We start from the raw sequence: 26,793 nt of genomic DNA on the forward strand, positions 1-26,793 counted from the left end.
GCAATATTAATCATTCTTTGTTTTAGCTGGTCTCTTGCACTGACACTCACAGGACAAGGGCATACAGTCAGTACCAGCCTGTACTGGAGGCCCCCTGCCTCTGTCATCTCAAGGCCTTTGGAGTGTTAACTTCAGAGTTCAACCTGTCCAAGGTTAGGTTCACCAAGACTGTGTGTGTTCACCAACAGGAGGTTGTTGGGCACCTTTGAATTACTGTTTTTTTTTTTTTTAAACAAAGCAATTGCTTTATACATCTCTATTTCCCAGACTTTTTAAAAAGTGTACAGTTTGTCTTCCCATGAGCAGACTAAATACAGGGGATGGGGGTATCCTGTCCTGTAGCTGACTGGTCATTGCACTATAGCATACAGTGACTCTCTAATCAGTGAGCTTAATGAGGGAGAATAGGCTAGTGAATACCAGGATTCCTTCCAAGGCAAACTTTAAGAATTTGGTTTTCATTGTAGTGATTACTAAAATTAGATGGTGCATTATACAGCACTTCACATTTGTTTTTAAATATTTGATATTACACATTTTACACAAGTCACATTGACTTTTATTACATATATCTGGAAACTGAGGCGGGATGGCACAGCGGGTTTGGCCCGGTCCTGCTCTCTAGTGGGTCTGGGGTTTGAGTCCAGCTTGGGGTGCCTTGTGACGGACTGGTGTCCCATCCTGGGTGTATCCGCTCCCTCTCCAGCCTTGTGCCATGTTAGGCTCTGGCTTGCCGCGACCCCGCTGGGGACAATTGGCTTCAGCCAATGTGTATGTATTTGTATTTGGAAACTATGGAAAATGTATTTTAACCCTCTCCAGGCAGATGTTGCACATTAGTATCAACTGGTACAAATTTTCCCTGCTGCTAGTAGTAGTTGGGCACTGAGAGGGTTAAAAAGAATAGTGATACAGGGGGCTGGCTGGTCATTCTAAAATTGTTACCCTACCTCCAGTCACGGGACAATAAACTGTATATCCATCCTACCTTTGGGCTTCCTCCACCTCTACAATAACTTAAGAATAATTTCTTCTTCCACCAGACTAAATTGTAAACTTAAACCCTATTTAAAATCCTTCACTCTGTTAATGAAAACTACAAGTCACTGTGCAAATGTATCTAAACAGAGATAATAATGCAGAGAATTATGGTATCAGGTAAACATACGTAAATGTGCAGTGCAAGTAAAATTCAATACTAAACTTGAAGTATGACCTTCTGCATGTCATAATATAATGTGGGAGTGTTACAAAATTAATTTTTAGGAAGCAGGTTGTGAAGTATACCTTCAGCCACGGTTTGGAACCGTTTACCATCCTGCCACAAGCTTTTACCACCATGAAATACACACTAGTTATACTGACAGTACAGCATACTATGGTAATGACTGAAGTATTTTTTGCAGCGTACACTTGAGGAAAGTGGTAACAAAGATGCAACTGAAGAGATGAAAAGGAATGCAACAAATATTAAGTAGTGTGTAAGCATTAGTAAACTAGAAATGTTGGGAAGAAACCTCAACAGTATCTCACATCTGCTACAGTTCATGTCAGGGCTAATATGGTTTGAGATACCAAGCAAATGTGTTACAAAATTAAAACCAACCACTGAACAATCAAACCTATACACTCTAGTACAAATGAATTGGTCATAACCATCAGCTGACTCTTTCCATCACTGCAACTAGTATTATAGAAAAATCAGTGATTCTTCATTCACTACTAAATTTAAGAACAAGGAGTCAAGTGGAGTAACAAAAGTATAGGAATGCAGGCAGACAGGTTTATAGATATGCAGAGCAGCTGGATGAACGTGCATCTCCATATCTCCCATCTGTCTCTACTCTTCCTCTCTGTTCTTTTGTGCGGTTTCAGCTTCAAATTATTCAGGGAATTAGCATATCGTTTACCTCCATCTACGTACTCCTCACCGTAAAGCCAACATGAGGATGACTCTTCATTTCCTCTCTTCCATACAAGATTATTGCTCCTAGGAAAAAGCGCTCATAACCCAAAACCCCCTCCCCACCCCTTGTCTAGCAGCACAAGAATATCACAAACTCTCCCTGACCAAGTGCCTTTCCCTCCTCTCAAAGTCGATGGGGGTTGACCCACTTGTATGTTCCTTCATAGCGGAATCCCACTCGCTTCATCAGCTCATCTGCCTCAGGTGGACCTCGGCTGCAAGAGGGAGAGGCAGAAAGAGTGAAAAAGGGCATAGTTGGAGAGAGGGACAAGATATCCAGAGTAAAGATTAGGAGGCATATCGAGTGACAGTGTGTAAAAAGGAAAAGTGAATGAAAGGACTAACTAGCTAACATTTGGTGTTAATATTTACACAAATGTAGACAACAGGGTTAAACAGTTTAAATGCCTGGTAATTTGTACCAACTATAGTTTTTAATCATTTTAACAAAATTATTTAGCTCAGTGATAACATGAGCTTTCCCTTTTCATTGATACTTACAGGAATATATTAAAACAATATTTTTACAATGAAATTATATTAGGAATATAAAATTATTCAAGGTATAGTCACCGTTGGATTAGCTTCTACCACAGGTCTAGCACAAGGCAGGCAGCATTCTACAGAAAAAGCATCAATGCCCTGATATAAACTACTGAAAATAGGCTGTAACTAAAAATCAGGGGAGGGAAGGGAAAAAAAAAAAAAAAAAAAAAATGAACAGCAACAGGCCAAACCAGTAGTGTCTAAAAAACAGGCCTCTGGGCTGATCAGACTTATTTTAAAGCAGCAGTGCCAGCTTGATAACCATAAGACAAAATACACAATGAATTTCTGCATTCAGTTCATACCTTCCATAAGTGTATGGAATAGGTGGAATCTTCTCTCTCTCTATTTGATGAAGAAGAGGCGTAAAGATCCTCCAAGCTTCTCGTAACTCATCGCTGACAAAAAAGTTGCAATTCAGAGTGATTAAGCAAACCAAAACTACACTGCAGGAAAGAAAGGGAATGGAATTTAATGCCACCTCGTGGCCACAAATGTACCGTACAACTTAACATTTTTTGAGCTCAAGCCTTGATCACGATGACTGTTAGTTTTGGCAAGTCACTTGATACACGTTAGCCGCCAATTTACAAAGGAGGGCATTCCTGCTGGAGAAATTCTGGCCAAGTACATTGCCACAGGAGTGAAGTTTGAACCAGGGATCTGACTGCAAAACAACAAATACTACACTACCCACTGCCCTTAACACACATTCAGGATTTATTGTACTTTTAGGAAAATCTTCCTAAGACTATAAATGGAAATGTAACCATAAAAATCAGCAACACACAAACAAAAGTAACGTAAGCATGCTAAAATGGACAGCAATATTAACAAGGTGGTACATTAACCAAAACAAACCTGCGCACAAAGTGCATTTGACTCCCGCAAAAGACATCCAGAATGAGGCGTTCATAGGCGTCTGGCAGCTTCACATCCTGACATGGTGGAGAGAAACTCTTACTGCAACAAAAACAGCAACAGCAGCAGCAACATGGCATGCCTGCGTCCCAGCGTCAGTGTGTCTTCCGTCAGCGCTCACCCTATACCGGCTGCCATAAGTGAGGTCCAGCTCTGTCTCCTCTGGGTTGAAGAACATGCCTGGTTTCTTGCTCATCATTTTGGCGTAGACAGCCTCGTTTGGCTGCACGCGAACTACCAGCTCGTTCCGTTGGCACTGGCCCTCAAAGATGTCGCCTGGCACATCGGTGAACTGCAGCCGGACTTCGGCCTTGCGCTCGTTCAGGGCCTTGCCACAGCGCAGGATGAAGGGCACACCTGGAGATAAAGTGCCACATCACAACACAGTGTGGAACAAGAACATCCAAACTATCTATATAACTTTAGTAAACAATGATGACAAGAGACAAGACACTGTCTTGAAGAAACTATCAAACTGCTGTTCCGTGGGACAATTTTGATTTTCTTCATGAAAGTTACCCAGTTAAACAGGTAATGTTATTTTGTAAAATTTACCCGTGATTCAACATCAACATTCGGACAAACAACTGGCACACTGATTTCAGGATCATTGACTGGAGGAGTTAAGCCCCAATAACCTGACACAGAATGATCTTTTCAAAATAAGGTATCAGATGTGTTTCTGCAATGTAAGACAGAAATTAGCAAGAAGCACAGAGATTAGTGCCTAATTCAGTGATCCACAACTGTGATCTTAGAGACCTCATATCCAGTCAATTTTTATTAAGTACCCCTAAATGCAAGTTCCTGAAGAATTAGAGTAACGAATGAATTCCCACCACAGTTCTGATCTTGCTACAAGCTGTCTTTCACAGCTCCACTGTTTAGTCATTCACAGGCTCTTGCACTTTTTCAAGGCTAGTCAAGGAGACATGGAGAGAACAGAGGCTTAGAGAACCGTCTGCTGCACTCACCATCCCATCGCTCATTGTGGACGTACAAGACAGCCGTGGCAAAGGTGGGGGTATGAGAGCCTTTTGGGACTGTAGGGTCGTCCAAGTAGCCCAGCTTAGCATCCCCCTCACCTGTAGGATTACCCACATATTGTCCCAGGATCACATCAGCCATAGACACTGGGGCAATGCACTTCAGCACCTTCACCTGGGGGTACAGAAGAAGAGCTGGTCAGCAATGGTCAACACTTCACCACACAATGTACAGGTTATCTATGGATAGGCTCTTGTCATTTCATCCTCCTCCTGGCACAGCTGATTGACACAGGGCATGAAATGTTAGTGGTGCAGCCAGTACCTTCTCATCTCTCACGTCATCGGAGCTGGTGGAAGTTGGCTTCTCCATGGCAACCAAGGACAACATCTGCAGCAGGTGGTTCTGCATCACGTCGCTTATAAAGGAAGAAAGTTTGTCAACCATCTGTAATGCTGTAAAATCACATAGTCTAATGCTAGAAAGTCATCTTCACACAGGTAATCAAAAAGAGAAAAATAAATACATGCAACCACAAAAGATTAATTGTTTACACTGAGAACAATAATGGGCCAGTTCAGTCATGTGTCCAATCTTAATCCAAATTTAAAATGCATGACAAGTTATTCTCTTGCTTATTATTTACTGTCCATTTTCAAATGTCTACAGAGACCGAAATAAAATATTTATATTTGACCACATAGGACACACACAAACTTGTATATGAGCACAGAAACAAACGAGTCAGGAAGAGAGGGAAGGCTTCAGTTAAGCCCATGTCTTTATGTCCCTAAGAAACACACATGCCTTTTACAGAGCCTTCACAAACATGTACCTGTTCCCTGGTTCCTGAGTCTTACAGCAGTGTCACACAGAGGTGCCACACAGCTCAGCCCACTAGGTGTTCTAACATACAGGGAGAGCAGGGCAACCGTGACGTAACTATCACATGCTTTCCTTGCACCAGAAGTGTTATAAAAAAACGTGTGGATATGTACTGCACTGCAATGTTTTCACAGCAAATTCTTCAGCATGTCCATGACGTAATGGCCCTGTCATTTAGGGGAGCAAGAAATACTTGTTTCATTCTTCGTTCCCATTTACTGACTCTCTAAGAAATTTTATATAAAAAAAAGCCTCAGACTACATCAAGAGTCTCAGTTAATGATTTTGCATTTCTGCACAAGCAGTTCAGTCTGCTAAATGTATAAAAGTAAATGATTTTGCATTTACTTTTATGCATTTAGCAGACTGAACTGCTTGTGCAGAAATCATATACAGTACATGGATAATGAAAACATATACAGACAAGACAAAATCATGAGACAGACAAATCTTTCACCATCATTTCTCTGAATCTGACTAAAGTAACAGTGCAATGGTAATACCCTTTATGTGGTGCTAATGCTCACCGAATTATGCCAAAATCGTTGAAGTATCCACCACGGCCCTGGGTGCCAAAGGGCTCCTTGAAGGTGAGGACCACACAGGCAACACTGTCCCTATTCCAGATGGGACCAAAGATCCTGTTCCCAAACCTGGAGGAGGTAATAACAGTAACACACCCACCGATACAACTGTACAGAAATATAGGAAGCGGGGTAAGATTATGGGATGGAAAAACACAATTTACAAGAAGATGATATACAAACACATGCAGATACAGAAACACACACACACACACACACACACACACACAGAAGGGATTCATACCTAAGCACCATTAGATTCTGTACCATTTCCTTGCCCAGGTAGTGATCAATGCGATAGATCTGGTCTTCTGTGAACAGGGAGGACAGGTGGGCAGACAGCTGCTCTGAGGTTTCAAGGTCACGACCAAATGGTTTCTCCACAATTACTCTTGTCCAGCCTCTGGAAGGGGGAGGGGGTGGTTTCAAGGTTGCACTTGATCCCAGACTATCACTAAGCCACAGCCCTATGGAATGACAAACATGCTGTGTTCTATAACATCTCAGACAAACACACTAAGTGGAGGAGGAGTGTATGACTCTTATTCCTTCTTTAAAATCTCAATGAACACAATTTAGTAGCAGTCTGAACACTGACTTCTCGCTCATGGAGTGCTTCCGGATGTTGCTGGTGACGTCTTGGTAGACGCTGGGTGGCAGGGCCAAGTAGAAGAGGCGGTTGGCTTCAGCAGCACCAGGCAATGAGAGCAGGTGGGCATTTAGTCGGGTGAAGGAACCCTCGTCAGCATACTTCCCACTCAGGTATGAGTTCTGGCGAAAAAAAGCAGCCAGACGCTCGTTCTCAGCATCTGCAACCTAGGGTGTGGGAACACAGGGTAATTAACAAACAAACACACACACACACAGAATCCCCTATAAACAGAGTGATAACAAAAGTGAGTAAAGTGAATTTTCACAAAAGGCAAAACAAGAACAAGTAATACCCTTGTAAATCATTGACAGATGACTATGGAAATCATTTTGAGGAAGTGTCAAAAATTTTACATTCTGTATATTGCATGCAGCTTTCTTCTCTGATTTTTTTAATTTGCCATACCAGCCACGAAAAAAAAAAATTAGATCTTTTATACAGAATTTTGAAGCACAACCCCACTTCATGGGACCTGCACCTTTTTTTTCATTAAAAAAATTCATTTCCCATAAGGCAGTGTCTAGGGATATTTGCAAAACATGTCTTGGTTGTCATGCAATAACCTTAAAATTTGAATTGGCTACTCAAAAATAACCATTTAATAGTACATTTATCCCCCAGAAACTGGTTCTAATTTGTTCCTGAATACCAACCGAATATTGAAAAACCAGATAGTAGTTAATTCTTTTCAACTACATCCCAAGTTCACCTGCCCCACCTAAAAAAAAAACCCACAATAAATGAAATCTAATTAAGGAAATACATCAAAATAACAACAACAACAACAATACATATAAAAAATAATTATTTCACAAAGCAGATTTATCATGAGACTGCATGGGGACTGGCTAGGGGAAGGTAAAGACTGTGGCATTAGGCACAGAATTGGGAAGTGGGTGGTAAAGGAGACTGATGAGTCGCTTTCACATATTGGTTTTATTTGATCTTCTATGGAATAAACAACTTGCATTGTGGTTTCAGACAAACCTAACGGTTGGTTCAGTAATACCTTTTCACTATGCTCCTCACCTTCATGTAAGGCAGGCAGGCAGCGCGGATGCTCTCCACTGTCAGATCAGAGCGGGCAAAGCCCACAAAGTGAGTCTGTTCCGGAAGAAGTCCATCTCTGAACAGCCACCTTCAAGGCAACAAAGGGAAATGGCAAGAGGGGACAGAAGAACTAATCATTTGCAAAGCCCAGCTGAACACACACCATGATCACACCGCCACTAGTGCTTACCATAATGTGGGGTAGATTTTCTTTTTGGCTAAATCCCCCTGGATGCAAAGAAAAAACAGAATATGTAGTTAACAAAGCTCTAGCTTTTAACCATCCCCTCTCCATAACTTCTAGGTTATTCAACTCTTCTTTCATAATGTGGACTAAATTGAACACTTGTTTTTCCAAGTTCTATGCTAAAGGGACTGTTACGAGGAATACTACAAAATACAAGGTTTTCCATGTTTCTGGAAGGTGACTTACTACTGCAAATCAGATTATTTACAATAGTGATTTGATGATAATAGCAACTGTCAAATTATTGACAATTAATTACTACTCTACTACTCCTCTGAACACCTGAAGGAAAACATTTTGTATATGTTAAAATCACATAGTGCATGCGCTGCACCGAAATAACTAAAAACTAAATAAAATGGATACATCTTCATTTTGATATACCACTTTAACCAGTAATGTCAATTCATATGTCTATGTGGATTCCATCAGTTACAATACTTTGTACACCACTCTAAAAAATATTTCAGCACACAAAAGCTGAATCACACACTGGGGTGTTGATGAAATATACAGTGATTCTGAATGGAGCAAAACAAGACCCACATGGGAATTTAAATGCGGAATAACCAGTACATGCGACACACCCTTGTGATACAGGAAATGGTGGTTTGACATTGAGATCACCAGGCAACCAAGCAGGCTACTCAGATGCATGTCCAGTTACATTTCGAAAACCCCTGACACTTTAGCAGTTTGACCACTGCTAAAGTTTAGACAAAACTTTAGCAGTGGTCTAGAGTCAAAGATTTTATTTTTAACTAACAGCCTGTCCCACAAAGTCAAGAGAACAGAACATGTGAACTGCCAAGGTTCACATTATAATGTGGATGGTAACTCCACCGAAGTTATCACTCACTCAAAAAAGAAACCACGGAGTCAGCACTTTTTTGTCTTTCGACCTCGCCAACTTTGTCAGCTGAAGTTACAGCAGTGTGAGCAATTTCCCACTGAACTGCTTCCCTCTGACAAAACTGCAAACATACTGCACAGCTTCCTCACTCTGCAGTTTAACACAAGGCAAAAATCTGAGGGAATGTGACATTACTACCTGCAGACTATAGCTTGGTGTACAGTGAAACAGTACAGCAGCAACAGGAAGAATAATGATGTGGTCAGTTTGGAAGAGATTTTGAGTGTTTTTGTCACCTGTGGATCAAGTCAGAGGGCAGTACTTACCGATGCACCCATGATGATGAAGATGTGAGCATCTGACTGGTGGAACTCCTCATCATCGTGCAGTTCTTTCCTGAGCTGTCCAAAAATCTCAGAGCGCGAGAGTGGGATTCCACTCATCTTCTGTTCTGATGGATGAGTGAGGAGAAAGTGATTAGAAGCAATGGAAAAAAAAAAACTAAACTTTTTCTCTATGGAACAACCAGCTCTAATCCTTGTAAAGTATGATCTTAAGGTAAATTTAAATTACAGAAGTACATTCAGACTTTGTGTGTGTAAACAGGTACAGGAACTTGTATTTTAATACATTAAACCTCAAAGAGCTACAGGCACAGACAGAAGCAGACTGCACTCACCCCGGTCACCAGCTTCACATCAATGCACAAACTAACACTCACAGTGAGTGAAATAGTGTGAATGTCATTTTGAAAATCAAAAGGCAATCAATTCAAGTTCAATAGGACACGGTGAAAAACAGAAAGTGCCTTTACAAATGCACCGAATTCAGTTGGTTTGTTTACATGTATGAAACACTGGAGATGCATATATCGAGGTACACCATAATCAGTTTTGTCTGGTCTGCGGGAAATGAGAGGCAACGGGAGGGACACGGACACACACACGCCACACACACTGTCAATGTGTGACTTTCGCATCACTATGGTACATACCGGGCTCCTGCGACACACACGGCGGCCTCTCTGACACACACCGAGCGTCCGCGTGCATGATGGAGAAAACCGGATGTGTGACAGACTGATCATCAAACAGGCGCGCGCGCAAGCGCGCACACAGGCTGCTGCGGCGGCGGCGGCAGCAGCAGCAGCAGAAGCGTGCGCGCGCACTCACTCACAACGACCGCGGCACGAGCTTAACCTGTAATGTCATTAAATAAAATCCCCCGGGCGGGCGCTCGTGTACTTACCAGTCTGCGGCTAGCAGCGTCTTAGCATATAGCCACCAAAATCTGCTCAATAATGATTTAATGATCTTTTTTTTTTAAATCGATTTCGCGTTGGACAGAGCGACTGAGGAGGACTCCGGCGAGCAGGTTGCTTGCTGAGGTAGACAGTCGTTATGCAGCCTGTGTGTAAGGCACCCCCTCACTAGAATTACTGGACAAACACACAGTCACGGATTCATTCCCGAGTAACACTAACCCCCTTGGACAACTGAATTGCGTAACAACGACGCTGGCTGACAGCAGCAGCAAGTCACCTGCAGAGTAACACAGGGAATATTCATTCAGTGTCGCTATGCCCTCCTCTTGTTGTTTTTGTGGCGTTTTTCCGTCCGTCGCCTGTACCGCTGAAGCAGACTGGCACACTCGTGGCACAAACACTCCAAGTGCCGCTCATACACACCGTTATCCGCTGCTGTAGCCGCAGGCTAAGCCTAAACCCTAAGCTGCCCAGCTACTACTGCTAGCCGTAGCTCAACCACGCGGCGTTTCCCTTCCCGCTAAGCGACCACGAAATAGCCTGTTGTTCTCTACCAGTCTCCTGATAGCTGAGCACACCTTCCTCGCCGTCTTCCCTGGCGTCCCCACCTTCTGGGAGGAGATGAACGGCCCAACTCGTGTTATTGGTAGATATGAACTTACCAGCGCTCGCCCGGCTCCCCATTACCCCTGCTGCGGGTGACGTCACGGCTGATACCGAGGCCAATTTGAAAATGCTAGGGCGGGGAGCGCAAGGCTCCAGAGCTGCCGCGCGCTGTGGACGGGGGAGAGCAGCGTACTTCAGCTCTGTTGAATTAAAAAAAATTTTTTTTTTTTTGCTCCTTGATCACGCAGTCCTACACTACTTGAATTTAATACAAATACGTTGTAATTACACCACTGAAATACTTAGGCCCATATCATTATATAAGAAAAAAAAACCATTGCTGAAAGTGTGCTTGCCTTCATTCAGCCCACGTACTTCAATAGCTGGATACTGTAGAGTTATTTTACTTGTCAACTACTGTTTCTATATACACTTTTTTTTTTTTAGGTGAAAGTCCTAAAAAGACAGAGGCAGACACGTGATTCTAAGTACACAGTTTATTTCCAACATAAATGTACGTACATACACAAGGAGCTGCATAAAACTTTATCCGAATATCCACAATTCCTTCTTAGTATACCTATTATATAAACATGATTTACATTACGGGAGTCATTGCATGAATGACTATTAACAGACATGATCTCAAAGTTATATAGTGTATGATTTACACATATACCTATATTATAATTTATAGTAACCTATGTACACTCTACCATGAGCATGGTAGCCATAGTTCTAAAATATTGAGTATGGGTTACACTAAGTGGCAGACATTCTTTTAAAAGCTTTTTCAGATGTGTATATTTAAATTTAAAAAAAAAAAAAAAAAAAAAAAAAAAAAAAAAAAAAAAAAAAAAAAAAAAAAAAAAGGGGGGGGGGGGGCAGCTTCCCTTTCAGGGAAAAGCTGACAGCACTTCAGATGGGGTATCATCTGGCAATGATGTGGAGACTAAGCAGCCGAACCCTAACCAGAGTAACTAAGCCACTCCACCCCCGTAACAGGGCACATAGAATCAGGCCACGGCATATTTCCTGGGACATCTTATGTTGAATTTTAAATGTTAGGCTGCTCCACACACTTTAATGCATTAATTCTCATACCATGATAGGTTACAAGTTTACTGGAGTGACATTTGACTACTCCACAGTCCTTCAGAATAAATCTCAATTCACCCCCTGCATTTGTTACCCGGCAGCACAGGGCGCAAGGCTGAAGAGGGAGGTTACACACCCTGGACAGGTCACCAGTCCATCACAAGGCATCCCAAGCAGGACTCAAACTCCAGACCCACCACACAGCAGGCACCAGTTTACAGAATCCCATTTTTAAAATATTGCAACCTTTTGCCCTTGTTTTGTGTAGATGGATGTATGTGCAATTTCACTGTACTGTTTGTCCATATTGCTGTGACCAGTAGTACCTACTGCCTTTTTTTTTTTTAAAAAAAGGCAGTTAAACCATCTCAGACTACATCCCAGATAAGCAGCAGAATTATGTCTGTCTGCAGTTGTGGCAAATGAAGCATGAATTTTTGCCTAGACTTGTACATTCCTTAAAGGAAGTTTAAAAAAAAACTTAGCTCAAACAGCTTTGAGCACAGCACAGTTGATACATGGACCAAACTCAAATGAATCAAATTAACAATTCCAAGTGTTGATTAGATTATTTATGAAGCCAACATCTGATAATTTTGTAATAGTGAAAACATTCCAGAAGCATGAAAAAACAAGATGCTATAATTGCCCATTTCAAAATTCAAGTTTTTCATGCAACTGGCAAACACTACAAACCTAAGAAACACAACTTAATGTGTTTCCTGGACCTGATGCACATTAACACTTAAACAGGACCTGACAAGCATTCAGTACACCACCATACTTTCAGCAGGGTCCAGACACTAAGAGTACATACCATCTTGAGCAACTCCTTTATGTTTCGTAAAATCACTCATATGACCTTTGCAAGGTTAGTTTCAGAGCATAAGGTGGTATCTAGCCAAACCCACCAAGGCTCATGGGTGGACTATACTTCTCATCCTAGAAAATACAGCTTCACGCAGTGTGTATTAATACTAGCTTTACTCCAGCTATTTATTACAAAAGTTAGTTGACAAGTATGTAGATTCAAAATTGTAAATTGCATTTTTGAAAAAGTTGAACATTCATGAAATGAGCACATCCTGTACTATGTGATAACTTCAATATCTCATCTTCAATAGGTGTAATAGAAGGTGATCACTGAACCATTGCTTAGCCATTAACTGGCATGTTCCAATTCAGCTGACCCTCTCTCTCTCACACACACACACACACACACACACACACACACACACACCAAACTTAATCTTTGCAAGACCCAATTCATGTATAGAACAAATCAGTTAATATATCAAGGGAAATCTGGTCATGTACCTTCAATAAGTTTGCACACAGTGCTACCACGATAGACCCCATTCAGGATTATGCATGTCTTCACCAGGAAAGTTTATAAAAAAAAAAAAAAGTGGCCTCATGGTTAAGGTTAGTCAATTAAATGAGCAGCAGCCAGTATACAAATAAGTGATATCTTTACTTAATGACTCCCACCTTCCCTCCAAAGCAGGTGGATTTGTCAGGAGTGCTCAGGTCAAGGGGGACAGTACTGTTAACCTGAGAAGGTGAAAGGTACCCAAACTGGCTGAACATGTTGGTATTTTTTTGCTGTATTGTGAAGTGTTGATAAAGATTAAAATATAGTAAAATCCAAGTTAAACTAAACAAGTAGAATACCAAAGAGCACAGTTTAAAGCCTTGACCATTGCATGTCCTAATTCAACATTAGTGTTTTTCCAAATAAACTCAATCATGTTAATTTCAAATCAGCTGAACAGCTCAGAGTTGCATTAAGTAGTAAATGCTTAATTTCATGAAAACCTGAATTACATCAAAAGCCCCAGTGGAAAAAGCATTTGGACCTTAAAGCACTGCAGTACATTCAAAGCTCAGAAGCACTGGTATATGATAAAGTAAAAAAAAAAAAAAAAAAAAATGGGGGGGGAGGGGATCTGTCCTGTAAAATACTGGCACTGACTTCCATTTGGCCATTTATACAATTAAAAACCCTTGCATGAATAGTCCCCATACAAGAAGGAAGTTCCAAACAGATTAACAACCTTCAAAATAATTAGTTGAGGTAGAACTGGAGTCAGAGGCAGCTGTTGATTTACAGTACCTACTGTAGACCTTCAAAGTTGAAGTTTTGCTTCAAGTCCCTTCCCCATTTGACTAAAGTCAGAAACCACTTTGAGGTTTGTACAGAAGTCATTGATATGAAATAACTGGTAGAACAGTACACACCTAATGAAGGGGGAGAAAATGGGTTTATTTTTCCAGAAGAAATGGAGACTGTTACAGAAACAGGTGTCAACATTTCCCCCATTCCTTTACTCTGATGTTAAACTGAATAAAAGTGATACTTTAAAAACTGTTAAAAAAAAAAAAAAGGCTTTTTCTTTGTGCACAGTTGTACAAGACCAGTCTCCATCCAAGTTCTACCCTTCTCCCAGAATATTCCACCATAAAAGCTTAAAAAATGTAAAAAGGGTAACCAGTGTTCCAGAACTGCTTTAGTTAATTGCACTCCTGCTGTGGCTCCAATTCAGAAAATGATTCCACCCCACTGGGGTTTCTAGTGCTCTGCCAACTGTCCATGTTAGCAGTGGCAAGGGCCAAGAGTACCCCACACCCCCACCAGGAGTCTACAGGGAGAGAACTTCCTCAGCGATTCCCCCCTCATTGGCCCACCTGCCTGGTCAGGTGAAACCCCAGTGTTGCTTTAGGTCAGTTGGGTCACAGCGAGTCATCTGTATCTGCCTCTCTTTCAAGGCTAGGCACTTCCCTGAAGGTGGGTTCTTCAGGAGATTGTCCTGGAAAATGGTCAAAAGATAAACAAAGACCATACCTTGTTAGATTGACTACTTCTGACCTTTTTCAGCAGTGAAAACGAGAGACCTGGTCACATTACTGTAAAATCTCAGAAGTAGAACCAACCACAAGCATTTACCCAGGGTGAAGCTTGCCCTAAAACCAATGTGCTCATCTTCCCTGAGAGAGGGATGGAGCAGTGCTTACCTCTGTGAACTCCCATATTTGACTGGGTGCGACAAAGGACCCCCGGCCCTTCAGTGAACAGAGCTCAATCTTGACAGGCTCTGGCTCCAGGTCTGCCTGCAGACACAGCTGCTTTCCAATGTTGTGCCGCAGCTCCTTATGAGACGTGTACTCAAAGTACTGCAACAGAGCACCACAGTAAGCACATGGCCTTACACTGTTACAAGTGCACTTACAGTATAATGCAGTTAAAAATGCAAATACTGCTTAATTGAAATACCTGGTTTCCACCCATGTTGTGGCAGGTATACATGATGAGTGGCTTCCCTCCTTGGTTATTTTCTCCCACATCCAGACAGCTCTGAGAGCCTGAATTTTTGATCTGTACACACAGCATAACAATTTTACAACATAACACCAGGAGCCAGTTCCTGCAGCTATAGATTCTATCCTGCTCATTTTTCTCCTAAATGCGATCGCCTCTCACCGCTCCATATTTGACAGGGGTCAAGTCTGGGACGAAGGCTTCAGGGTAGATGTTATCAAGGTACCAGGAGAAGTTTTTACACTGCAATTGCTCCCTCAGCTTCAAGCGATCGGAAATATCTCCATAGGATTTCTGTGGAGATTTTAGTTCGAAGGAAGTTAAAAACAGTGCATCAAATCTGACAAACATTTAATTTATACTTAAAATAACTATCCTTCAACCAATCCATTCACAGCCTACATCAGTCAAAGATTGCAGCTAGAGGAGCTAGTTGCATAAAACCATAGCATTACCACACCCCCTTACTTGGATACTGCAAAGTGTGAATACCACATTGCAGAGAAGAACATATATTTTTAAACAAGCTATTGGTAGTTCTGTAATTGAAAGTGTTATATAATAGAGATGGATTCAAAACTAACTACACACTGATCCAAGATCAATTTTGGTGGAACATACCAGTTAATGTCAGTAGTTGGTGGATATAACAATTTGGGTTATTTAAACTTTAAATCACACATTTATACATTACATTTAGCCCCACTTTCACCATCCTTAAGCAATATGAACACAGTAGCAAAGTGAGGGATAAGATTGCAATCTGGATGTTTGTCTCCACCTCTCCTAACAGTCAGATCCATAACTATGCAAATGCAGCTGCTTGGTCCAGCATATTCAAAAACAGTGGCCTGAAAAGCATAGCAAGCTATGCTTCTAGTGAGATGACTATCCCCTCTAATGTGTGACATAAAAAGCTCCTATAACTTAGAGCTTTTGGCATTTACACTTGAAAGGTTCAGGACCTTTAGACACTCACCTCTTTAGCCATGATGGCAGCATTCCTGTTCCGTCTATAGAATATCTGTTTGTAGTCATCCATCCAGACCTCAGCCAGGCGAACCTGATTGCGTGTGATGACCTCTGTACCTTTAGGGAAGGTGTGGGGACTCTTTGTGCGGAAAACGTGCCCTACCACAGAGCACGGGATGATCTCCAACTGCCCTCCACACTGCCATACCTGCTCAGAGCAGTGAAGAGAAAGTCACCTTTGGCTCTCTCGCCACATATAAGATCCGAAGATCCGATTTGTGAAACTTCACAAACATGAAGTTTTGATACAACAAATACTGTTACAGGCACTTGTTCACCGCCCCCATTAAACAATGGCGCTAGGTCAGAGCAATCTTGCAGTACATTTAAGACTATCAGTACGCTCCTTTTCATGGCTTTCACTTAGGAAATAAGGCCTTTGAATAGTCTCTGTTGAACAAGTAATACATAATAGATTTGAAAGAAAGCGGAGATGTACCAGGAGTCCTCAGAGAGGCCTGATTACTGTAACAGAACACAACTAACCCTGAACGACATCTCCACATTCTCGCCCCCCCATATTTCCATTTTGTCATCATAGGTCCCAATTTTCTCAAAGTAGGACTTGGAAATCGAAAAGAGACCTCCAGCAAAGGTGGGAGACCTGGGGAAGAAGAAGAGATTATATTGTCATAAAACCCAGACTGATATACTTAACACAAAATGCAACAGATCACAAGGCCGTATGCATCACCGAAAGGATGATACCACACTTCCGACCACGTCCCGCATACTCACTTCACTGGGTAGGTTTCATCCTTGCGCCTCTGCCTCTCATGCTCAGGGATGCCCTCCCAGCCAAAGGTAAGGCTCCAATCAAAGTTTCCACGGTTGTGGGCACGGACCGTGGCTACCGGCTTGTTGAACTGAAAGGTGTTCAGGTCAATTGTGGTGATCTCAGGGCTCACCACAGCTGTGGGCTCCTCCACAATGCGGGCCAGCAGAGACTCCAGCCAACCATGGAAACACTCACCTTTTCAAGGAAGCATGGAGAAGACCAACTTCACATGCTGTAACTTTCTGCTAATGTGACAGTCATGTCATTTCACAGTAGTTGACAGCATATGGAATTGTGAGTAATGCATATTGAACTAAAAGTGATGTTTCTTTCCCCTTCATCTTAACACCTGTCACTACTATTTGGCTCAGGGAGCTGGTTTGAAATTTCAGAAAGAAGAAATCAGATGATCTGGGTTTACACCACTATACTTGTCAGGCTGTTACAGGCAGTCTCCAGATTAGGAACGAGTTCCATTCCTCAGTCTAAGGTGGACTTTTACACAAGTTGGAACTGTTTGTGCCTAATGTCAGGCAAATATTTGTCTTATATAGTATACCTTTCTATGCATGAGAACATAACATTAAAAACTGCTTTTCCCATGTTAGCTGGTGTTTCACCTCCCCCCCCCCCTGCTTGCTTTGTTTCCACTTCACATTTATGCTTTGGTGCCTTGTTCAGGAGGATAAAGAATTAAAGCAAAATACAGTAATGCACATGACACTTAACAGCAATATTTGTCACACTTCGCAGGCAGGAGACTGAGGTGTTTGTGTGGACCCCATTGTGGGATCTTTGTCGGTACACAAGGAAGCAGGTGAGATTCATGGTCTGGGACAGGCGTGGGTCAGTCGGTTGATGCACAAATGTAGATCTTGGGGAGAATCCGATGTAGTCGGAGACGATGCAAGTGTCGGGAGCCGGGGAACGAGGGACTTGGAAGAACAGGTAGGTTGTCGTGGGTTCACTCAAGAGTGCTGGAGAAACTGGCTTCTCAAATGAGATTCCACAACCAGGGTGTGCAGATGCAGCTTCTTTATACCCCAATGCTCTGATTTCGGGCAGGTGCGGACATTCGGGGCGAAGTCTCGGGCGTGACAGTCCTACTGAAAAGAACGAAGCCTGTCCTACCTCGGGCTCATGAGCTGTTGAACAGCTGCAGATGCGCAATGTTTTGCTACGCATCACAAAATAGTGCCCGTTGGTTAATAGAACCATTGTATGAAATTCAAATTTAACATAAAAAGGCTTTACATGTACAGGAGGGCCGACTTACGACGGAGCTACGTCCCGTGAAATCCATCGTAAGTCAAAAATATCGTTACGTCCAAAATGCATTTAACACACTTCTGCGTGAGGCTGGGTTCCTACTGAATGTCTATCACCAGCTCGCCATCGTAAAGGCGAGAAAAAAACCATAAGGTCAACCACTGTAACTTGGGGACCACCTGTACATTTATTCATTTAACAGATGCTTTTCTCCAAAGTGACATACATCTCATAGAAAATACAATGTGTGCATTACACGAGCAGAAAGGTGCAGACACACGATCAAGTGCAGTTAGTTTCTTTCCGCCATATGAAAGAATGTACATCACACAAGTAGCTGCAAAAATCCATAAGAATATCCATGATTCCTGATCACCTTCCTAGTATTTTTTTTCTTTTTTTTTTTTTTTTAAATAAAAACGGAAGTGGGTGGTATGCAAGTCAGAGTTCGTAACCTGGGGACTGCCTGTATAAACCTCAAATACTGCTTGACCTCTACCTTCAGTGACTAAAAACACCCTGAACTACAATAGTGCCTTCGGGGAAACTTACAGTGGGCATCCAGGAAGGTAAGCACGTCCGCATGGGCCTCCTTGGCTCCCAGCAGCCTGGCTGTGATCAGACCCTTTCGTTCTGGCTGTCGGACCACACGGACTATCTTCAGCTCCCGCACGTACTCCTCCAGCCTGTGCTTCAGGTGGTCTGGGCAGCAAACAAAGAAAATCTGCAACAGCCACGTTCAACGCAGCTCATAGCTCACCAACTGACATCAACCTCCATGGACAAGTTGTTATATAAACTGGGTTTATGTTAAAGGCCTTACCCAAACAAAGTTCAAAAATGGCACAAAATCCAATCAGATGTTAAGGTTTTTTTTTTTTTTGGTCAAAAGAAATTTTAAAACGCATCTTTACATATACAGAAAACACATTTAGAAAAGTGCCAGTAAATATTGCTAGTGCATTGTAACGCACCAGTTAATTGCAATAGTTCTAAAACAACCGCAGACAGGAAAGCAAAGTGGTTGTGACTGGGGGGGGAAAAAAAGCCACTGTTAAACATGCTGATGTATAAACAGACTGCTTGATGTCAGAACTGCATTAATTGCATCTGCTGATAACCAATTTCACAAAACTGCTTCCTAAGAATAACCTGAGTAAATAGAATAGAATAAAGACCTTAGCAGGTGACACAAACAGTAGCTGCAGTTTCAGCATGAACGTGAACAGCAAGTGGTACTTTACACTGCTGTGGTCACAGTTCAGACAGCATGCTTTCTTTCTCAGCAAAAAAGGAAGACTATACACTAGTAAACTCGGTTACAAAAGACACTGCGGCTCGACCCGCTTCTCCGACACGGATGCCTCGTACACAACGAGCCGGGACGTGGTAATGAACAGCAGACCCGATATTAAGAAGTTATACTGAATGTAAAGCTGGAAAGCCCACTTGACTAAGATGTGTAGCTAGGTTTTTAGACTGGGGAAAAACCCCGCTGAGCACATCAAACTCCAATAACTGGTCACCATTTGGAAAAACAAAAATTAGACTCTTGGGTCTCTGAAGAATGTAGAACGGTCCGTCGTTGCAGCCGATAATGAATTACATCTTGAGCAGCGTACCGACTTTGTATCCACCAAAACCACCAATTTGCCTCCACCCTGTTTTGCAGAAGAATTAGTTGTGGTCAAAGCTGTCTTTCCCCCTTTGGCGTGTGCTGTGTAAACAGTATGTTTACTGTTGGATACCAAAACTCAAACAATGTTTTAGTGATGAGATGTGACGCTTTACTATTAAACAATATGCCATCTATTAGCATGGAAAATCTTGATATTTATAAAGAAACGTTATCACCGAAAGTAGTACTTGTAAAAGGTCAACTTGAAAGCTGTTCCCCTGGTTATTTTTCCTATTAGGGAGGGGGGAGGCATTTCACAGTTCGTGCAAAGCACATGTCATCTCTGATCTAAGCAGATTTACTGCATGAGTCTCAGAATCAGAGCTACAAGGATGAAGATCCTGAAAGGCATGAAGCAGACAAAAGGCTCCACAGAAACAGCAAGCGTACAAAACTGAAACCTGCCAAACTGAAGGCTATATTTTTAACTAGTCGAACGGGACCGTGTTAGAGACAAGTTCTCGTACATCAAAAAGCAAACCACGGAAGTTGTTTTCATCAGTTGAAATTATAGCAACAATGACTAAAAAGCTGTTTTAGTGGGGAGGGTTGTGTACTTTCCAAGGGTAAAAATGTGCGATAAACTTGGCGATCCATTATCATCACGGGCCAGACCATGGTATCAGATCAGGGCCACTTATTGGAATGGAAAAACACATAAAAATGAAGCAAAGTCCAAGACAGGGAAAACCCATTTACATAATGTGACTCACATTTCAATACAGTAATAACACTCACTAAGAATCTTGTATACACACTGCATTTTTGCAAGTCAATTCCTAAAGCATAGATGCCTCGCGTGTTTTGCGAAATTCCTCAGCAATTTAAATACATGTGGTTCATGTTTGTATTTCGTGAACACTTGAGATTCCATTCCATTTACTCATGATGCAATGAAGGTATTTTATGGGCCACTACACTTCATTTGAGCCAATTAAAATTTGGCACGTCATGAAAGCTGGCCATCCAACAGTCTGGAAGCCGCAGACAACGGCAGCTTCTACAATACGTTTCCAATGTACACGTGGAAATGAAAATTGGCTTTTGAGGTGACCTAGTGCTTAGAATTACACTGCTAGTCTGAACTGATGAGGAATGATCCAGATGAAGATGAAGCCGTCAGGGTGAAAATGTACAAACAAGTTCTGAGAAAGGAACAAGCCCCACCTGCTGTACTTGCATCATCCACGAGAATGATCTCTTTGAGGAGGACAGCAGGCGCTGTGTGCAGGACGCTGTAGACCGTGCGCAGGAGAGTAGACCAGGCCTCGTTGTGGAAGACTATGATCACGCTGGTTGTGGGAAGAGGGGGGCATCGGCGGAATTTGCGCTCTACACACCTAATGACCCAAAAAATCAGACCACTCAACACCAGCGCATGTGTACCTGCATATCCTGGAACTTCAACAGCTCAAATCCAACATAATACCTGTCCAAACAGATATGTCTGGAGAGCAATCATGCCCAGCCTTAAAACAAACACCCAGCAATTCAAACGGCACACAGGAAACACTCCTAAAATACATAACCGTTTCCCATAGAAAGTGACGCTATGAATTTGTCAGATCTGACACCTTTGATAAACTTAAAAGAAAGTCCTCTTCTGAGCTCAGATTTAAGAGGGGCTGGGAAAACATATGACCATTCAGTAAAGAGACCTGGGAATTCCAAAGAGTTAAGGCAAGATGACTGCACACTGGGACGCCACTAAAACTCACTCTGGGGGACGCGTGTCTTCACCGAGGCTTCGATGTAGGGAAATGCGGTCACTGGCAAACTGATTAAAGCAGTGTCTGGTCATGCCTTCTTGCTTTTCCTTCTCCTCATTTTGGGAGAGCGGGACTGATGGGAAGGCTCTGCCATCAGCTCCAGGTCCCTGGGGATCCTGGGGTGGCCTCTCCAAGTGAGGCTTCAGCTCCGCTTGCGTGTAGAAGCCTGAGGGGCAGAGGCGGTCAGGTGTGGGCTGAACCTCAGAGGGCAAAGGCTGCGGGGCACCGATCTGGAAAGCCAAGTTATTGACAGCGCCGCGGACCATCCCCATTACACGTTCCTTCCTTTCGACCAAGTCCCGAAACCAAGGCTCCGGGGAGTTCCCGGCTCCCACGTCTCGCTGCAGCATCACCAGCACCACCATGAAGAGGGCCCCCCCCAGCACCACCAGCTTCAGGGGAGAAATGCGACGGCGCAGCAGCAAACGCATCGCTCCAGAAGGGTGTCAGATGCAGGGAACCTTTGTAGGAGGAAACAGTACACTCGTAAGATGAATTTCCTTATTAGAAACATCCTCATTTAATGCAACATTAATAGCTAGTCATCAGGCTTTATTTCATATTCTCAGAAAGTTTAACTTGCATTTCTAGTGCAAATAATGGCTGTTATTAGCGTCCAGAAAAACGGCTGTCACACACTATATATTGAAGCTTCCCTAATGCTGCTTTACTTCCACAAAAGCAGCATTATTTCACACATTGGGCGGTAACAGAAGGGAACCGCCAAAACCAGCGCCTCTTCATTTCAAGGAGACTCGGTCATAAGCTTCTCGACAATTCCTGCGCAATCTCTGTTGAACTCGCTGGGAAAAGGCCGTCACATGGGAGGGGCCGAGAGCGCAAACAGCAGCTGTGGCAGTTTGCTCATATCAACCTGTCCCAGGCAACGCCTTTCAGGATACACAGTCACAGGTGCCTGCCCCTCCCTCGGCACTTGACGAGCAACAAGGCGTGCTGCGCGTCAGAGGCCCGGCCTTCCAACGAGCCGACCCGTCACCGTTCCACCGGATTTACAGAATGCGCGGTGCGTGCCTTCATTGCCTGAACGCGAACGCAGGGAACGTGCACTTGTCTCGCCCTCCACGGCTGCAATTTCCCTGCCGTTTTGAACACAATTCAATTTGCAAATTAAACCGAAAATGTTCAGGAGAGAAATTACCAGTTCAATTTGAACATTACATTTATTCATTTAGCTGACTCTTCTCTAAAGCAACTTAGAACATTAGGCTACTTACAAGGATTCACCCATTTATACAGCTGGATTTTTTTTCTATTAGAGCAACTTGCTGTAAGAGCCTTGCTCAAGAGGGCTACAGCAGGAGGTGGGGTTTGAAACCAAGTCCTTTGAGTCCAAAGGCTGCATCTTTAACCACCAACCCACCTGCTTTTGGGTTTGAAAACAACAAGTGTAAAGTACGACACCTTTTTTCCCCTAAAGTAGAGGACTTCTAAACAACGAGCAGGATATCTCCCAAGCTGGTATCTCCTAATGGAATAAAACCCACATAGCTCAACAGACGGAGCACTTTCACACCCTCGGGCGAGACGTCACTCAGGACAACAGGTTGACTTGTTCACATCACCGAGCAACTTCCTTTAAAGTGCCACGTGGACAGACAGGCATTCTCGCACTACAGCTTCCTCATAGATCATCAAATTAGAGCGAGTTTATTCCAAGTCATGCCGATATCGCGTTATTGGTCATACGGACTTCCTAGAGAGCAAGGGGAGAGAACGGAGGAGACCCGATGGTCCAGTCCCGTGTCATTCAGGACCATCAGGCCACTGCGCCTTGAACATCCCTTCACTTTGAACATCCCCAGAAATCTTGAGAATGTAAAACAAAAGACAACATCCCTTCTGCAACGCCTACATGGTAAAGCTGCTTAAGGGCCCCGGACTTGTACTCATTTCACCATTAAAACTTGAAAGACTAGTGTAAATGTTGAGCCATTCACACACGTTTGTGGCTGTTTGAGGGGAAACTGCGTTAACCTGTAACATTTAATGTTAAAACTCAGGTTTTGACGGTGGTGTCCAGGCGGGACAGATGCCCCCAAAGGAGATCGCACTGTGTGTGTGTGTGTGTGTGTGTGTGTGTGTGTGTGTTGTGTGGTGAAAGCGCGCAGTGCGAATATGAACACGAAGCGGGTGGAGTCGCTCTTAACCTTCCGAGTAAAGTTTACATTCATTTACCCAACGCAAGAGACGAAGAAGAGCCGCTCGGAAGAGAAACGCGCAGAAATACAAGAAGAATCAACTGCCGCGAAGAAACAGGAAACCAAAACGTTTGAATAAATAAGAGGAAGTATGCCATATCTCATATGCGGTCTTCGCAGCAGCAGCAGCATCATCATCCCCGCCAAACGTACTTTTCCTCTTCTCCCTCCCCGGTCCGAAAAACATGGATCTGTGGCGAGTTTAGTGTATTTTAAACGCGCATCGTTACTAAATCATGGCCTCGCAAAGCAAAAGTGTGCATCGATCGTGTTCGAAAAAAAAAAGGCACCTTCGCTTCAGTCCTGTAACCACATCGTACCACGAACGTCAACTTGAACGTGTACCACTCATTCGTACTGTACTGTTACAGTGCCGCGCCAGAACTCTAGAAGTCGGTGATGCCTGGGGAAAAGGACAGCTTCGGTCTCTGTCACTCACACAGAGAGAGAGAGAGCGAGCGAGAGTGTAAATCTGAGAGGCGGAAGCGCCGACGGAACCTGAGCTGGGCACAGGGACTGAGGGAGAACTTTGAGACTTACCTGAGGCTGAGCCTGAGCGCGACTTCTTCTCCACTCCACGCAAACACCGAAAAGACACGGGACGGACACAGAGAAAGAGACACACACTCCCGAGAATCTCCGTACTCCGCACCGGCAACGTGTTTGAGGGGAGGCGCGTGCCGTCACCGCCGCCGCTCTCTTAAGCGTTCGTGCGCGCGGCGGGGACTCGTGGCGCGGAGCGCGGGCCTCCGGCTCCCCCGCGCGCTCGACAGGTGCACTCGGTTGCAATGATTAACCCGGCTGCGCTCCTCCTCATCGGCGAAGCCCGCGTCTGCTCCTTCATCACACACACACACACGGTCGTCTTGTCCGCAGTTCGCAGCGGCGCCTCGGTGTCTTCTGTGCGCTACATCGAGACAGCGTGTCACTCGTGACTTAATTAAAGTTCAGCACGCGGCGCGGCCCGCGCAGCCATTATCTCAGCGCACATGAATTATAAATGCGAAAGCAGACGCGGTGCAGCGTCGCCATCCAGTCACACAGTACAGGTTTTGTGTGACATTCGAGAGGACGGAAGGGACCCGGAAACGTCCCGAGAGGCGTGTGCAATGAGACACAGACACACACACACACACACACACACACACTCGACTCGTGCGCAGCCTCGCGGCGGAGTGTCCCGATGCACTTACTTTCGTTGAAACTTCTCTTCCGTTCCTTGAACCCGCGACCGCCGTCCCGTCCGAGCCGCGGGTCCATACTGCCGCGCGCTCATTTCTTGCTCATGTTCCAAGGATTAATAAACAAGGATTTGCGAAAGAGCGATGCAGAAAACACGGAGTCTGGCTAAACACGCGGTCTTCATAAATGCCGCGCGCTGAAATTTGCATGTCCGATTATGCATTTAATCTCTACAAGTAATCTGCTGGATTAGGAGCAGCGAGTGTTCATCATAGGATGAAAGACACAGTCAGTCAAATGATTAGTTTTAAATCATGAAATACACGAGCACATTATTATTATTTATTATTATTATTATTATTATTATTATTATTATTATTATTATTATTATTATTATGAGGGGTGCGGTGGCGCAGTGGGTTGGACCACAGTCCTGTTCTTCGGTGGGTCTGGGGTTCGAGTCCCGCTTGGGGTGCCTTGCCACGGACTGGCGTCCCGTCCCCCTCCGGCCTTACGCCCTGTGTTGCCGGGTAGGCTCCGGTTCCCCGTGACCCCGTATGGGACAAGCGGTTCTGAAAATGTGTGTGTGTGTATTATTATTATATGGGTTATATTCTCTTTTTTCCCACTGATATGCAACTAAATAAATTAAACTGTACTGAGACGGTGTAATAAAGCACAATCCATCCATCCATCCATCCATCCATGCCTTTTCAGAAACCAGTACAAGGTCACTGGTGGTCCACAGATGATCTAGAATCAGAATCAGAATCAGAACGAGCTTTATTGCCAAGTATGTTCACACATACAAGGAATTTGTCTTGGTGACAGGAACTACCACAGCACAGACAGAATGACAATGACGAGACAGGTGAGAAGATAGAGTATGTGAACAAGGGACAAAAAATATTTAAAAATATAAAGTACCCAATATACAAAAATAGTCACTAGATACAAATGCAAGGGAGTGTGAGTAAGAGATATGATGTGATAAATAGTTATAAATACAAATATAAATAGCCTTATCTATTGCACTGGTTTACTCTCTAGGGGAGAGATTTAGGTGTTCATGAGGTAGATGGCCTGAGGAAAGAAACTTTTCTTGTGCCTGGCTGTCCTGGTGCTCAGTGCTCTGTAGCGCCGGCCAGATGGCAAAGGTTCGAAGAGGAAGTGGCCTGGATGCGAGGGGTCTACAATGATTTTGCTAGCCCTTTTACTGACTCTGGACGAGTACAGCTTTTGGAGAGCTGGGGGGGATGTGCCGATGATTCTTCCAGCAGTCCGAACTATCCGCTGTAACCTTCTGATGTCTGACTTCGTAGCTGAGCCGAACCAGACAGTTACAGAGGTGCAGAGGACAGACTCGATGACTGCAGAGTAGAATTGCATCAGTAGCTCCTGTGGCAGGTTGAACTTCCTCAGCTGGCGAAGGAAGTACAACCTCTGCTGGGCCTTCTTCACAATGGAGTCTATGTGGGGCTCCCTCTTCAGGTCCTGTGAGATGGTGGTGCCCAGGAACCTGAATGACTTCACTGTTGCCACAGTGCTGTTCATGATGGTGAGTGGGGATAATGCTGAGGTGTTTCTCCTGAAGTCTACGATCATCTCCACTGTTTTGAGCGTGTTCAGCTCCAGGTTGTTATGACTGCACCAGACAGCCAGCTCTTGGACCTCCTGTCTGTAAGCAGACTCGTCGCCATTCCGGGTGAGGCCGATGAGTGTGGTGTCGTCTGCAAACTTCAGGAGTTTGACAGAGGGGTCTTTAGCGGTGCAGTCGTTGGTGCACAGGGAGAAGAGCAGTGGGGAGAGCACACATCCCTGGGGGGCTCCAGTACTGATTGTGCGAGTTTCGGATGAGAATTTTCCCAGCCTCACTATCTGCTGCCTG

The 26,793-nt window shown here is 43.8% G+C and overlaps 2 protein-coding genes across 7 annotated transcripts; both read right to left on the bottom strand.

Moving 5' to 3' along the window:
* Positions 1 to 763: 763 nt before the first annotated feature.
* On the bottom strand, positions 764 to 10,646 carry LOC108939067 (glucose-6-phosphate 1-dehydrogenase-like). 5 transcript variants are annotated; one of them, XM_018760187.2, is made up of 13 exons: positions 10,618 to 10,646; positions 9,018 to 9,142; positions 7,782 to 7,819; positions 7,571 to 7,679; positions 6,488 to 6,705; positions 6,134 to 6,292; positions 5,833 to 5,958; positions 4,745 to 4,838; positions 4,408 to 4,594; positions 3,555 to 3,790; positions 3,374 to 3,450; positions 2,818 to 2,910; positions 764 to 2,181 (listed from the first exon to the last, which is right to left on the bottom strand). In XM_018760187.2, the coding sequence occupies exons 1-13, from the start codon at positions 10,637 to 10,639 to the stop codon at positions 2,091 to 2,093; spliced, it is 1,575 nt and encodes a 524-aa protein (XP_018615703.1). In that variant the 5' UTR covers positions 10,640 to 10,646; the 3' UTR covers positions 764 to 2,090. The 5 variants fall into 5 exon arrangements, with proteins under 5 accessions (XP_018615703.1, XP_018615706.1, XP_018615705.1 ...); XM_018760190.2 differs by lacking the exon at positions 10,618 to 10,646 and adding an exon at positions 10,534 to 10,589; XM_018760189.2 differs by lacking the exon at positions 10,618 to 10,646 and adding an exon at positions 9,940 to 9,991.
* Positions 10,647 to 13,904: 3,258 nt separating this feature from the next.
* On the bottom strand, positions 13,905 to 24,576 carry galnt6 (UDP-N-acetyl-alpha-D-galactosamine:polypeptide N-acetylgalactosaminyltransferase 6 (GalNAc-T6)). 2 transcript variants are annotated; one of them, XM_018760771.2, is made up of 11 exons: positions 24,264 to 24,576; positions 21,454 to 21,965; positions 20,903 to 21,075; positions 18,610 to 18,759; positions 16,749 to 16,983; positions 16,497 to 16,614; positions 15,958 to 16,158; positions 15,141 to 15,272; positions 14,934 to 15,035; positions 14,675 to 14,833; positions 13,905 to 14,469 (listed from the first exon to the last, which is right to left on the bottom strand). In XM_018760771.2, the coding sequence occupies exons 2-11, from the start codon at positions 21,933 to 21,935 to the stop codon at positions 14,356 to 14,358; spliced, it is 1,866 nt and encodes a 621-aa protein (XP_018616287.1). In that variant the 5' UTR covers positions 21,936 to 21,965; positions 24,264 to 24,576; the 3' UTR covers positions 13,905 to 14,355. The 2 variants fall into 2 exon arrangements, with proteins under 2 accessions (XP_018616287.1, XP_029102210.1); XM_029246377.1 differs by lacking the exon at positions 24,264 to 24,576 and having other exon boundaries at positions 21,454 to 22,723.
* Positions 24,577 to 26,793: the final 2,217 nt, after the last annotated feature.

The sequence above is a fragment of the Scleropages formosus genome, chromosome 19, assembly GCF_900964775.1.
Source record: "Scleropages formosus chromosome 19, fSclFor1.1, whole genome shotgun sequence".
NCBI lineage: Eukaryota > Metazoa > Chordata > Actinopteri > Osteoglossiformes > Osteoglossidae > Scleropages > Scleropages formosus.

Excerpts from the sequence above, each read along its gene's own strand:
- LOC108939067 (XM_018760186.2), bottom strand. The coding sequence starts at position 9,743 with ATGCACGCGGACGCTCGGTGTGTGTCAGAGAGGCCGCCGTGTGTGTCG. Across the intron at positions 5,959-6,133 it reads CAGAATCTAATGGTGCTTAG|GTTTGGGAACAGGATCTTTG; the intron begins GTATGAATCCCT and ends TACCTCCTCCAG. Across the intron at positions 3,791-4,407 it reads CCACAATGAGCGATGGGATG|GTGTGCCCTTCATCCTGCGC; the intron begins GTGAGTGCAGCA and ends CTTTATCTCCAG.
- galnt6 (XM_018760771.2), bottom strand. The coding sequence starts at position 21,935 with ATGCGTTTGCTGCTGCGCCGTCGCATTTCTCCCCTGAAGCTGGTGGTG. Across the intron at positions 16,984-18,609 it reads TACCTTCCTGGATGCCCACT|GTGAGTGTTTCCATGGTTGG; the intron begins GTAAGTTTCCCC and ends TTCCTTGAAAAG. Across the intron at positions 14,470-14,674 it reads AAATATGGGAGTTCACAGAG|GACAATCTCCTGAAGAACCC; the intron begins GTAAGCACTGCT and ends ACCATTTTCCAG.